This window comes from Myripristis murdjan, chromosome 14, assembly GCF_902150065.1.
Source record: "Myripristis murdjan chromosome 14, fMyrMur1.1, whole genome shotgun sequence".
NCBI lineage: Eukaryota > Metazoa > Chordata > Actinopteri > Holocentriformes > Holocentridae > Myripristis > Myripristis murdjan.
Genome location: NC_043993.1, coordinates 16,539,545 through 16,553,180, shown reverse-complemented (window position 1 = coordinate 16,553,180; position 13,636 = coordinate 16,539,545). Strand labels below are relative to the sequence as shown.

The window sequence follows — 13,636 nt, the reverse complement described above, 5'->3', positions numbered from 1 at the left end:
CTCCTTGTCCCCAGTTTTATATTCTTCCAGTTTTACAATGTTTTTTTGCAACCACATTTTTAGTCAAGTGATCCATAATGCTTTAATTTGGGTTTTGCAATAAACGTGCATATAAAAACCCAAACCAAATAGCCTATATCACAAGGTTGACCTCTCCCAATTTATTCAAACGACAATAATACATCCAGCACCAACTTTGTGCGTTTCAAATACAGAATGAAGAGTGAATAAATGTTAAAGCTGTCCAGAGTTGAGAAAATAAACATTCCCATTGAAGAGAGAATTGGCAAAACCGTTAAGTGCTTCCTGTAAAGAGTGTTCTTAAATGAGCAGGGACTGGTCAGATATTAAAAAATATGGCAAAGCCTTACTGAAGCTAGGTTATTTCAACCAAATGCTGTAGCTGCTTACAACAATCTTGATTGTCCCATGCAGCCACAACATAAATAGCACTGTATTCATCCTACACCAGTGGAGAATATACAGTGTATAATTAACCCACAGAAGAGAAACCACACCAAATGTTTACATTATAACAAATTTAGACAGCAAAGTTGTGTATTCCTGACCAATAAACAGTTCTCTGTGTGTGTGTGTTTTGTGTCTTAAGTGCTGAGTTCTGTTTCTGTGTTAACTTACATTTATCTCTATCTTCTTGCCTACAACCTCCACTTTCTTTCATCAGCCAGCAGACAAGGCAACCCAGAACCCTCCGTTGAAAAGACTATTGAACTAAGACATAGCTGCTCTTCTTGTAGTCTTTATCACATTCACTCAAAATCACAGGTTAACTGTGTTGACACACACACACACACACACACACATATCAACTTCTGCATAAATATAAGCCCACTGGTTAGACCTGTAACACTTCCCTTCATTAAAACATTTCCAATGTTTTAGTGACATATGGCCAGTCTCTACACTACGCTAAATGATACCTAATTCTTGTCTCCGATGAGACTTGGGGCCTCAATAAATAGAGTATGAGTGAGAGAGAGGAAAAGAGAGAAAGACAGACAGGAGAGACAGCAAGACAGAGAGGTAAGTGGAGTCGGAGTGAGTTCTGCCTCTTCCCTTTCAGGGAGACTGGGAGTGACCTGGTGGTAGGCTTGCCAATCACAGGAGGACCACGACTAGTTTACACCAATCAGATCAATTCGGTGACAGGTCTCAGCCTCTCACGGCGGTTTAAGTGACAGTACAGTCCAATCACAACAGCATGGTGACAGGTTTCTCCAGGAACTTGCGGAACTCTGCGAGCCACTGTGCGCCGACCGCGCCGTCCACCACCCGGTGGTCACAGCTCAGCGTCACCGACATCACGCTGGCTACATCAAACCTGCAGAGCACAAGAGTGTATCCGTGCATCACTCGGCTGGGAAATACCACATTGCACAGGCAAAAAAAAAAAAAAAACATTTAATTCTGACATCTGTTCTGCTTGCTTCAGTATTGTGCATGCATGCATTATTAGTCACGACACCGACCCTTTTTCATTATCGGCAGGCAGCAGCCGTTTCTCGGAGCCTCCGACGGCAAGGATGCAGGCCTGAGGAGGGTTGATTATCGCTGAGAAGTTCTTGATGCCAAACATCCCCAAATTAGAGATGGTGAATGTACCTCCCTGGGAAAAAAACAGCGAAGAACAAAGTTACAATGATTTGCTGCTTGACAAGTGATGATTTAGGTCTGCATTGGGATTCCTATTTTTTTTTTTTATTATTATTATTTTTGTTTTCAACAGGGCTGTACCCAACTCACAACCTCCAGAGTTAACTGAGAGTTTGCCTTTCAATACAACGAATGGGCTCGCTCCCGACCCCACCCCCGTCCCTCCCTGCTTTAATGGTGCACAGTGTCCGTTTGCCTGCTTTCACCAGCATTTCCAGCAGTCATCATTATTAATTTAATAATCATATGAACTGGAGCAAAGCAAGAAGACCATAGTTCTTGTGAAGCTGCAAATACCAACTCTTTGGTATATTTTTACCTTATACAAATATAATTGATTTATCATCTCTCTATTACTTGGTCAGTTAGGCAAACTAATTAATTATGTTTAAAAACCTGATACACATAAACTTTCTGTTCACTTGTTAATGTTTAAGTTTCTAAATAAAGGACCGTGAGCTGAATGGGATTTGTTTTGCGTTGATATCAGATAAGGTAGCAAGAATTGAGGAGTTTTAGTGATATTTGTATCAACAACCATAAAGGTGTCTGGTATTGGGACATGCTTAATAGAGAATGATAATGTGTATAAATGCACACATCGTACCTGGAACTCGTGTGGCTGCAGTTTGCCGTCTCTTGCCTTGGCAGCCAGAGCCGACACATCGGTGCTGATGGCAGCCAGTCCTTTGGTGTGGGCGTTGAACACTATGGGCGTGATCAGACCGCTAGCTGTGCTCACTGCTACACTCACATCCACCACATGGTTCCTACAAACACACACACATATAGCTCAAGTGTTTATAGTAGCTCCTAACAGTTTAGCCAGTGCCTATGGAACACAGCTACTGCTGATAATCCTCACTGAAACTGCTGTTTGTGCATCTGGGCCTTGGAGACTGAATAGCAGTGCTGCATTACTTCTTCAGACAGCAAACAGTTTAACTAACCTATTTATACTTTCAGTTCTCTGGCACCAAAGTGCCCTCTACTGGCAAGAAAGTGCAGGTACATTTTCTTTTACATACAAGGCCAGTGGTCAAAGTGGTTAGAAAGGCCATTCTGTAACAAGATGGTCACAGGTTTGATTCCTGAAACATACAGTTTTTTTATTTGTTTATTTATTCGTTCATTCTGTAAGTCACTCTGGATATGAGTGCCTGATAAATTACTTAAAGACTGATTTAGATGTTAAGAGGTTTGATGTCAGCTAATCTACAGAGAAGATTTTGGCAGTTAAAGATGGTTGGTCAATATGATGCAACTTAGTAATGGTTAAGCACTATGACCAGGCCATTATGTATTAGCTGAAGACTAGTGGATCTTTAAAAAAAACAAACAAACAAAACAATCACATGCGTGTTCCTATAGGCACGGATACACATACTTTTACAGACTCACAACTGTGTGATTCCCAGTCTTCTCAAAACCGGCACTGAGCTCATTCCCGATACATTTTTCATGTTTTCTTCATTAGGACCAATGAAAAATAAGTGGTGTGTTTGTGTTTTTGTATTTACTCACTGGCGGATGACCGTGTCCATCCAGGAGGAGTTGGCCTCAGGAACTTTGAGACAGGCCAGAGCGCTGGCTTTGATGATGAAGTCGTTCACACTAAGCTTGATATTCTGGGCTTTAACTTCCTGCAGAGATGGTTGGAGGCACATCATTATCTCAGCTGAGATAATAAAAACAAAAAACATTCTCTGTTTTGATTTTATTCTGTCTGACAAGTTAGCACACTCCGACTCACAGCGTTGAGTTCCTTCCTGAGCTCCAGAACTTGGTCCATGTTGACGTCTATAGACAGATAGTAGTGTGGGATGGTTTGTTTGGACTGCATCAACCTCTGAGCAATAACCTAGAGGGGAGAGGAGATCATTCTTCAGCTTTGATCCAGAATTCATCACAGAGGAAGGAGATGTGTTCATAGAGCCTGTTTTGATAAACTGAGCTGCATATCTGGAGGGTGAAACTGTGGAAAAAGAGCTGCTGTGAAATGTGGAAGCACAGGACAAAAAATACCAGAAGCACACCATGAAAAACCTGTAAGCAGTTCATGTGATGAATTGGGCACAACTGCCATCGAGGAGTCAGAGAAGAAGAGGAACCTATTATTGAACATAACGGACTACCATAAGCCGTGTGTATGTTCACTTCTCACCTTGCGGATGTTGCTGATGGGGATGTCAGTGAAGGTCCCTGCTGGTGCAGCGGCAGGTGCAGGAGCAGCTGGAGCTGCAGCTGGAATAGGAGCAGCAGCTACAGCCTGCCAAAAGAATTATATATATCTCACATTGAAAATCCTGACTTGCAGTGTATAAAACCTCACAGCTGTACTGTTGTGGGTGACTAAAATCCACTGAATGTACGACTAAATGACAATCCAGATCCACCAGTTACTGTCATCATGATTACTGGTCTTTATCATCTGAGGATAAAATTCATTTTACTGCAGAATTATTTCTTCAGCATATCATATGAACCTCTTGTCGATTTTCAGCCACTGCAAAACAATGAGATTTGGAGCTCTAAATTAATTCTGCAATCGCAACAATGGGCACTAAGTGCTGTGTCCTAGGACACGGTCAGCGAGGCAGTATCTGAACTCATTCGCTCTTTTCATTCACCTGAGCACAGCCTTGCCCATGTGTGCTATAAGGGCTGGGTGTAGTGGAATACATTAGAAGAGAGCTATAACCTTCACAGCATCATGTCAGAGGAATAAATAAATAAATAATGAAGAATGCAATTCAATACTGATTTTTCTTAAATAAAATAACGAATGTAACTAATGCAATAAAGAAAAATCCATGGCCAGCTGGTCTGTGCATTGTGCATCAAGTTGGTGTGCTGTACCATTGCCATATTCTGTTAAGCCTTACTTTGACTCTAGTGTTTGTGATGTGTTCTCTCAACAGTCATGTTGGCATCCAGCAAAATACATATAGGCCTATACAAACTGTGCAAAACACAGCATGCCACCAAGAACGCCCTGACTTCCTGAGCTCTGTATTGTCTTGTGCCATCTGACTTGTCCAGGCATCTAAAGCAGCAGGACAAATGTTCCCTCCACTAGATGGTTCCTCAACAGCACATTGTTGTATCTATGTTGCTGCTGAGTTGTTGGCAATAATACATGGTGTCATAAGTCATGTGCATATTAGGTCTCCTAACAGCCACCCATCCAGAGCGCCCTGGCTCTCTGCAGGAATGGCAGAATTGACGCTGTGCTGAGATTTCAGATTCTTTTTTACTAAAATAGCACATCTTGCCTTGCACTCCCTTCTTTAAATAAACCTCCAATTTCACTGCACCACTCATTCCACCTTTGCACTACACCCAGTGTGCCAGCATGAAAGCATCACATGAACAGGCAAAGTGTGTTTCAAGGTCACCAAAATACCATCTGGTCGTAGCGCTGATTGCAATAGTCTTTGCACGTAAATAGGACTGTAAGACTATTGCCAATGTACCCGTATTGCAGGATTATTCACTGTTAAGTATAATTATAAAGGGTAAAATATCCATCCCTAACTGAGAGACATGGAGACAGAAGATGATGCATGTCGCACTTACAGGAGCAACCTTGGGTGGGACGAAGCTCTCAATGTCTTTCCTGGTGATGCGTCCATCAGGGCCAGAACCTGAGCAGCAAAGAGAGGAGGGAAGATCAGCGGTCATTTTACTCAACTAATTTCCCATGATTTCACTCACTATTAACCCATTACAACACTAAAGAGTCCCTGATAGAGGCGTTAAGGATTCATTCATTGCAACAAGGCATTGATTAAAAATTCTGCCGCTTCAACTGCATCAATCTACTAGAAAGAAAGTGAATCGCTCTGGTAAAAATATTTCATATATAATAAGTCACAGTAAAATAATGCTGTTGAACACATTTTAGAAGTATAAGGATAGTCTTACATCATTGCACATATTTATTAATGGCTATAGAATTTTGGCTAACAGCATTTAATTGATTTGAATCATGGTTTACAAAGTAAAAGTGAAATGAATCAATGAATGAATTCAAAAAGAAAGAAAGAAAGAAAGAAAATTTGTTCGTAAATCACATCACCAACCAGAGAATCATGGATGAAGTTTATCTGGGCCCCAGTTTTCTGACAAATCAGGTCTTGCTTCTGTGTGTACTCACCGCTGACCTGAGCCAGGTCAATTCCTTTCTCAGCAGCCAGTTTCTTAGCGAGGGGGCTGGCAAACACTCGTCCTTTCCTGGGTCCTGCCTGGGCTGCAGGAGCAGGAGAGGGGGTGGCAGCAGCGGCAGGGGTGGGCACTGCAGCCTAAAACACACACACACACACACACACACACACACACACACACACATACACACATTCAGAAGTCAGCCTGCACTTGTACCAATTATCTCAACTCAGAATTCAGATCAGCCATTCAGATGAGCCAGGCTATCAGCCTCTGTGTGTGTATGTGCATTGACTTTTATTTGAAAGTAAGAGCTTTTGTTTGTGTTTGTGTGTGTGTTCCTCACCGGCGCAGGGGCTGGAGGAGGTGTGCTGACTTCTGCCACTCCAGTCTCTACATAATCACTGAAGGCAGCGATGTCGCTCTCCTTCTCTACGATGATGCAGAGTGGCGTTCCCAGCGGGACGTCGCGGGTGCCCTCTTGTATCATGATTTTGGCCAGGTATCCCTCCTCCTGCACCTCAAACCCTGGACACAAACATATGTAAGGGACAAGCTGACCAAAATGAACTTTGCTTTTCAGGGCACAGAACAGACAGCTGTGGTTGTTCTTGTATACAAGGGACAGAAGTCTGCATCTGATGAATCAAGCCCACCAACAACAATGTGACTATCTACTATCTGACCAATGGCATGCCATAACTGGATAACGCATCACAATTTTAGCTGTACACTAAAATCTGATCCCTCAGGCCTTATACACAGCTGTCTTTAACACATTAGACGTCTTAGTAAATATCAATTATATAGGTATGTTTTGTCCACAAACTAAGCATCTATGTTAGTCCTGATTGAAGGGACTGAATGTCTGCATTGGCCAATTTCTACTCTTTAATTCTCTCAATCAGTGTTGGTTGTAAATAAATAAATAAATAAAATAAGTGTTGCTGCATCTCTGACAAGGAGTAAAAACTGTTAGTGTCATTTACCGATGGTTGCCTTGTCAGTCTCAATCTCAGCCAGCAAATCTCCTTCACTCAGCTTCTCTCCAACCTTCTTCTCCCAGCGCTGCACTGTGCCCATCGTCATGGTGGGGGAGAGGGCAGGAAGCAGAATCTGTAACACACATACACACACACATGCACGCACACACACACACAAATTCATAGTTTTATTAGTTAGATAATATTTCTGCTCACATTTAACAAGATAACATAAACCAGAGCCAAAGCTGAAGACATGACAGAGCCTTAATTTCACTTCTGCTGTTGTTTTGTTCATCATCTGATAACCTAACAGCTTGAGAGTATGATTTAAAAATATTTTTTTGAAAATTGGATGCAAAGTCTTTGACAGCTGTTAAATTCAGAAAACGCATAAATCTTTGGAAACATATGCTAGAACAGCCAACAAGCACAACAAATATTAAATGATAACTCAAATGATGGCTGAAAAATTAAATGCACAACTCTGACAAGCGCATTATGTTCAGTAATGTAATTTTTACTTATTATGTGGTTAATTCCAGCAGAGTATTCTGACAGAGTAAGAGCATCCCATCCACATAAATACAAATATGTGCAGTTACTGCAAAGTTAATACTGCAGAATTATGCAGTACTGACTCTGTAGTATTAACAATTATTATGCTGTATGAAAACTGCATAATCATAATTAAATACATGTCAACCGCAGTATTACTGACTGCAGCAATTTTTCGGGAGGTGTGCTGGATTATTAACAGGGAGGGAATTCAAGGATTTGTGGCTGTGGCCAGGTGGGTGGTGGGTTAGTGGCCTGAAGTTTCAGGCCAGCTCAAATACCCACTAGCCCAGAGTAAATCCAAATTGAGACTGACCAAAATCTTACATCTAATGTTATGTTAAGTAGCTACTAGCATGATCCCAGAAATACTAGCCTCAGGTAAACATTACAGGAATAGATACTTCTGACAGGATCAAACTAGAAGTAGTAAGTAGTAATTCCAATTACAGGAGCTCCTCAGGTAAAACTCATCCTGTCAGAATAGAGCTCAAGACTTTGCCACTGACACTCAAACCACCAAAGAAAACATTAGATGGCACTACGTGGGGTGTAATCCACAAATCAGGATTAGGAAGTTAGCCAAAAACCTCTGGTAAAGATTAGGCTATATCCTGGTGATCGTGATTTGAATCTGTAAGACAAAGCTTGAAGGCTTTGGGAACAAGATTCAGAAAATCATGTTGATGACTTCTAATAGCAAACTTAATTCAAGAAGATGTCTTGTATCACTTCACCAAGTTGTGTCACCAACTTGATAATCCTGCTTTGTGAAATACACCCGAGGAAAAAAAAAAAACTGCAAATGCTACCAAATAATGGCGCCCTGATGCTCTGTTCTGTCATGTGGCAGACACACGAGTGATTTCTCCACACACTGAGCCTCAGACTAGATGACCCTGACAAAACCACAGCGACAGCTGAAGGACATAATGTGGCCTGACGTGCTTCTCCGTGCTCTGTTTACATGAGGACACACCTACCTTCAGGTGTGTGGGGTAAGAGCTGCCTGGGGCTGCAGGGGGAGCAGAGGAAGCGGGAGGGGGAGGAGGAGGAGGAGGAGCGGAGGCTGCTGATGAAGGAGCAGCACCGGCTGCTTTCAGCGAGTCCAGCGTCACATCCTTAAAGGCTGGGATGAGGTCAGGACTGGGAGGGAAATCCACACACACACACAGATGTTAGACACAAACCAGGAACAGACTACATCCTGGCTAAATGACCCAGCTAATAGCAAACACTGAATGAAAACTACTTGGGTCCTGAAATGAAAACAAGCAATGAAAATGCAATCACATCCAATGAAAATTCACTTTTTGACAACCAATTTTCCAAAAACAGCTTGACTTGACAAAGAAGCCGTAGGTGGAAACATATTTTAAAAAACAGTGGGCCATATGAACATTAATTTGAACACAATTTGAAGCATATTAGGGTGCTTTATTACTGTATCAAGTTCAATTACGGTCTGGTGGGACAGCTGGAAATGACTATTCTACATGACAGACCCATGATTTTGTACATTTTAACAACATGAACACCAATGTCTTCCACATATCCTTCATGTAAACCAGCAATGTCCTAACGTCCTGATTGAGTAACATCCTAGCATTGTGACATCCAAACCAAAGTTTGAACATGGCATGTATTTACTTTCACTTTAAGGAAAACATCTCAATCAATGCACAAACTGTTAAAAACCAAACAGACTTGACAGTGAATTTAAAAGATTTTCAGCTAATGAGCACAGATCGTTTCTTGTAAACAAACTGCTAAAGTAAGTAAACTGTCAGGAGCATAGGTGTATGTAAAGAGTATCTTATTATATGTCTTTCATCTAGTTCTTGATAGATTTGGCATGACTTATCAGAAATGGTTCAAATTACACATAATTCAAAAGGAGTTGCAAAAAAAAAAAAAAAAAAATCACACCATTCTTTGCACACCAACAAGGTAAATGGAGTTATTTTCTCACTGAATTAACATCTTAGAAAGTAAATTACATGCTTCACAGTGTAGGAACACCAACTGCATTGGTAAAGAGCTCCGTTGAGCTAATGAATCAAATTAATTTCAGAATATGACCTTGATTTTTGCCTTTACAATACCCAATTTCCCCTCGCTAACACACACTATTGCTCTATTCTTGTTTCTTATCAATGCCATTTTAAAAGTGGATGAAAACGTGTTAAGGCATGAAGAAAAAGAGAACAAATAAAATATAAAATTGCTGAGAGTACAAACAGAGGACAAAGGTAGATACAGGAGAGCTGCTATCCAGAGGTTTCAGCTGTAGAGAGAATTTATAGCTGAACCTTGTCGAGCCTTTGAATTGAGCCAGTCACCTGTTAAACTCTGAAAACATCCTCTACACCGGAGGTAATGACTGCACTAATCTGTTTTCACACCATTACTCTTCTACCTACAGACATCAATAGAGCATACACTTACTTGTCAACTGTAATGCAGATTACTGCTCCTACATTGACATCCCTGGTCCCTTCAGGAACCAGGATCTTGGCCAGATAGCACTCTTCCAGCATCTCAAAACCTACTGTGGCCTTGTCAGTTTCCACCTACAGACAGGAACATCAAAAAAAAAAAAAAAAAAGAAAAAAAGATGAATGCATCATGATCATACCCTACAGAAACACACAGAGACACACATGCACACAGCTCCTAACCTCCGCTATGAGGTCACCCTCGTTGATTTTTTCTCCCTCCTTCTTCTCCCAGCGAGCGATTGTACCTGTCTGCATGGTGGGGGACAATGCAGGCAGCTCCACCTGGCAAACACACACAAGAAAACGTCAGGAGGAGTTAGTGACAAGTGAAAAAATGTACTACATGCAAGGGCTTTCAAGATCCATTCTTCATCGCTCACTCACAGACACACAGAAAGGCCCTCCCTCTCTGCTCGTGGCTTAAGTCCAGCACTGGCAAGCTTTTCCTCTTATTCAATTAAAGAAAGACAGCGGCAGCCTGCCAGTTCACAGCATCCTGACAGGAGCTGCATGGCAAGGTAATGTAAATGTTGGGAAATGTCAGTTTTGTAACCACTGTTGCTCCATCGCCATCACCTCATCCCTTTGGGGGGCCAGGTGGATCACCACACGGCTGCATTTCACCATGTCTGTGTGGTTTTGTAGAGACTCTCGAGGTCAGAGAACAGCCGATTTGCCAGCAGCCAGATATGTGGGACTCCCAAATGTTTGTATGTCAAGGACGCCTTGCGAATTGATCTGCATTGGACCAGAGACACCCTCCCCAACATATTCGTTAAGAAGTTTTTTCTTTAAGAGATTTTTCTTGTAGGGTTTGTCTGCACAGAGCTGAATTTCTGTCAGTAACTTACATAAGTTGGTTAGGTAACAGGAGGGGACAGTGAAACCTATGGCCACAACAGTCATTGCTGCACACTTTCTAGTTTCTCGTAGGTAAAAATGAAGCTGAATTTTCACATGTTGCTGGGGACCTCCTGAAACTCACTCGTGGACCCTTAACCCTCCTATTATTTGACCCCATTCAATGTTGTACACCTCGAAATACATGACTGACAATGTCTGGTACACATTTGGTACCCACAGATGTTTCTTTGGAGTCCATCTGACCCCAGACTCTTTTAGCTGTATAAAACATATGAGAAGTATCAACATATTACAAAGATCTATTTTAGATGTTTGGGATGACACTGAGGAACTCTAACATGCCATTTGTAATCTTCAAAAAACTTCCCTCTGCTTTAGGGCCTAACAGAACATAACCACACCTGCAGTATTATAAGAACCACTGATAGTTAATGTGACATTTGGGTGGGAAACCCTGATTCCCATATGAACTTTACTGTATAAGAGAGGGCTGAGTGGGGGAGCTTATGCTTTATTTAAAGGGCTATTTATGTAGTTAAGAAGACAAATAAAGCATCTAACATATAAATTTGGGCAGCAATTTTTATTTTAATCATTTTCTGGGGGTTAAAATTGCTGCGGTTAAAAAATTACCTCGATTAATCTAAAAATGTTAGTAAATTTGAGGGTTCATTGGGAAAAGTGTGCTGGGAAGCCAGCCATCTAAAATGGACCCGACCTCGTTGAGCTGCCACAGTGTCACTAACCAACACTGGTCCCACAGCGCTTTACACACCCACTGCAAAGACACTAATGCCATCCTGAGCACAGCTAACACGACTCTGTCCCATAAGCTGGGCAGCGGCCAGGCTAATCAGGAGGTCATGCTAGCTAGCCGTCCCCCGGTGCTATAGCAACCTAAAAACCAGCAGGGTACCTTGCTGTGGGGCGGCAGGCTGTACAGACGCTTGGCCTGACAGCTGCCGGCAGGCCGGGGACAGTGCAGGAGAGTCGCTCTGTGGCTGAGGACGAGGCTGCTGTGGCCGGAGCGGGCAGCCCGGGCCGCTGCCCCGCAGTGGAGCCGCCTCAGGCGGGCTGTCCCGGCTCCGGAGCGGGAGCCGAGCGCCGCAGGGCCCGCGAGGGCACGGGGACAGGGGAGCCCGGCGCTCGGCCGGAGCCGCAGGAGTAGACGAAGCATTTCGCAGGAATTGAAACACTACACAAATCTGTTAATTATGTACGAGCTACACCGGCATCAGAGATACGGTGGCACAGTGTGTCCCAGTCCCGTTAACCGGCCCGTGCTCCTCACTTTCTAATGACCTCCCAGTCCAAAACACCGCACTTTACGGCTCTCCGTCTTGTCCTACCGTCGGCTGTCAGCAACCGTCGCAAATGAGCCTACGGTCTAAATCTGGGAAGGGAATGTGAAGGAAATGTTAATGACACCAGTAAGATTCCCCCATGTGAAAGCAAACATAAAACACAATACGATCAATGCACATGTGCTTGAGAATATGATTTTTTAAATGATCGGCACTACACAGTTCAACCTGGCATCTCTGGTTAGGAAATGTCGTAAAAGTCTATTTGAATGTAACTTACCTAATCAACCGCACAGGGGCAGTATAGGCCCGGAGCTGCTGCAGTACGTTTCCAGGCCTGCGATCCGCGAGTGTCCATTGACACCTGAGCCCGACCCAGGTGACATGCAGCTGATGAGGATTAGATTCAAACCAATAAACATGTGTGGAGAGCCAGTCGTCCTATGTTTCATGAGAGCACATGAACCCCAAAAAGTGAGAAAAATGTCACAGGTACAGGCACATTTGAAGAGCTTTCTGAGAATTTGGGGTTTTTAAGGTATGATTTGTAATTATGAGGAGAAATAAGGTTTGAGAAAAACGGACATGAAAAGTCTGATGAACTATTTATGATATTAATCAGCTGTTAAGTGATATGATGAATTCAAAGATGATTTAATTAAAAATGTTAAATGACTAGTGATAGTACACCCCATTACCGCAGTCTATCATTTGTCATTTATCATTAAAGGTGGGTCATTTAGCCTGCAAAACCAGGGAAACCACGCTTTGCTGAAACTTTCTTCTGAGAGACGGCCTGATCCAAAAACACTGAACATCACTTTAACATTTCCCACTCTGCAAATTTCCCCGTCCCCAAAACACAATGAACACAACAAACCCAAATCTCTGCTTGACAAATATCATCTTGCCAGTAATTTTATTTAAAAAAAAAAAAAAAAAAAAAAAAACTCAAGTTTTCTTTCACAATAATCTCAGTAATGACCAATCTTACATTTGAGCCGACAATATGTTCATTTTCACAGAATTTTCAGTGAGCATAACAAATTGAAATGACCATCTCACACACAAACTGCAAATGTTATAGGCAATTATGGCATTTGTCTCTGTTTCTATGGAATGCATATTTCTATTGGCTTGTGAGTGAAAGCAAACGTTTTGATTTCAAACAGCCAGTGTGACGACCAGTTTCAGTCTCAGTCACCATAATACTGACAGCTGCTCATACTACTGCATATCGCAAAAAGGCCTTAATAAATTAGTAATACTTACTCTTTTGCTGTCAGTGTTTAAATCTCTAGAGCCAAATTCACACCCACTGCAAAAAAAAAAACAAAACAAAAAAAAACCTCTCTTTAAATGCGTGCCGTGACGCTTTCTTTACACAATCCAACTACGTTAGGAGCTACAAACCTCTCTCTTTCATCTCAAAGGGTCAAGGCTGATCAATAATTTACAGGAATGTACAAAACAGCTTCATAACAAAAACAAAAACAAAAGAACAGTATCTGATAATCCACATTGCTACATGACGAGAAACATTTCAGCATCATTCATATCAAGTGACAGCAGCTCAGTCTGAGTG

General features: G+C 42.1%; 1 protein-coding gene across 1 annotated transcript; it reads right to left on the bottom strand.

Annotated features, from left to right (window-relative positions):
• Nucleotides 1-11,924, bottom strand: dlat (dihydrolipoamide S-acetyltransferase (E2 component of pyruvate dehydrogenase complex)). The gene is made up of 14 exons (XM_030068312.1): nucleotides 11,664-11,924; nucleotides 10,064-10,165; nucleotides 9,831-9,955; nucleotides 8,366-8,528; nucleotides 6,831-6,957; nucleotides 6,188-6,369; nucleotides 5,834-5,978; nucleotides 5,254-5,321; nucleotides 3,839-3,943; nucleotides 3,428-3,535; nucleotides 3,199-3,317; nucleotides 2,282-2,444; nucleotides 1,491-1,627; nucleotides 1-1,342 (listed from the first exon to the last, which is right to left on the bottom strand). Exons 1-14 carry the CDS (start codon nucleotides 11,922-11,924, stop codon nucleotides 1,213-1,215), a joined length of 1,935 nt encoding a protein of 644 aa, XP_029924172.1. The 3' UTR covers nucleotides 1-1,212.
• Between the last annotated feature and the right edge of the window lie 1,712 nt (nucleotides 11,925-13,636).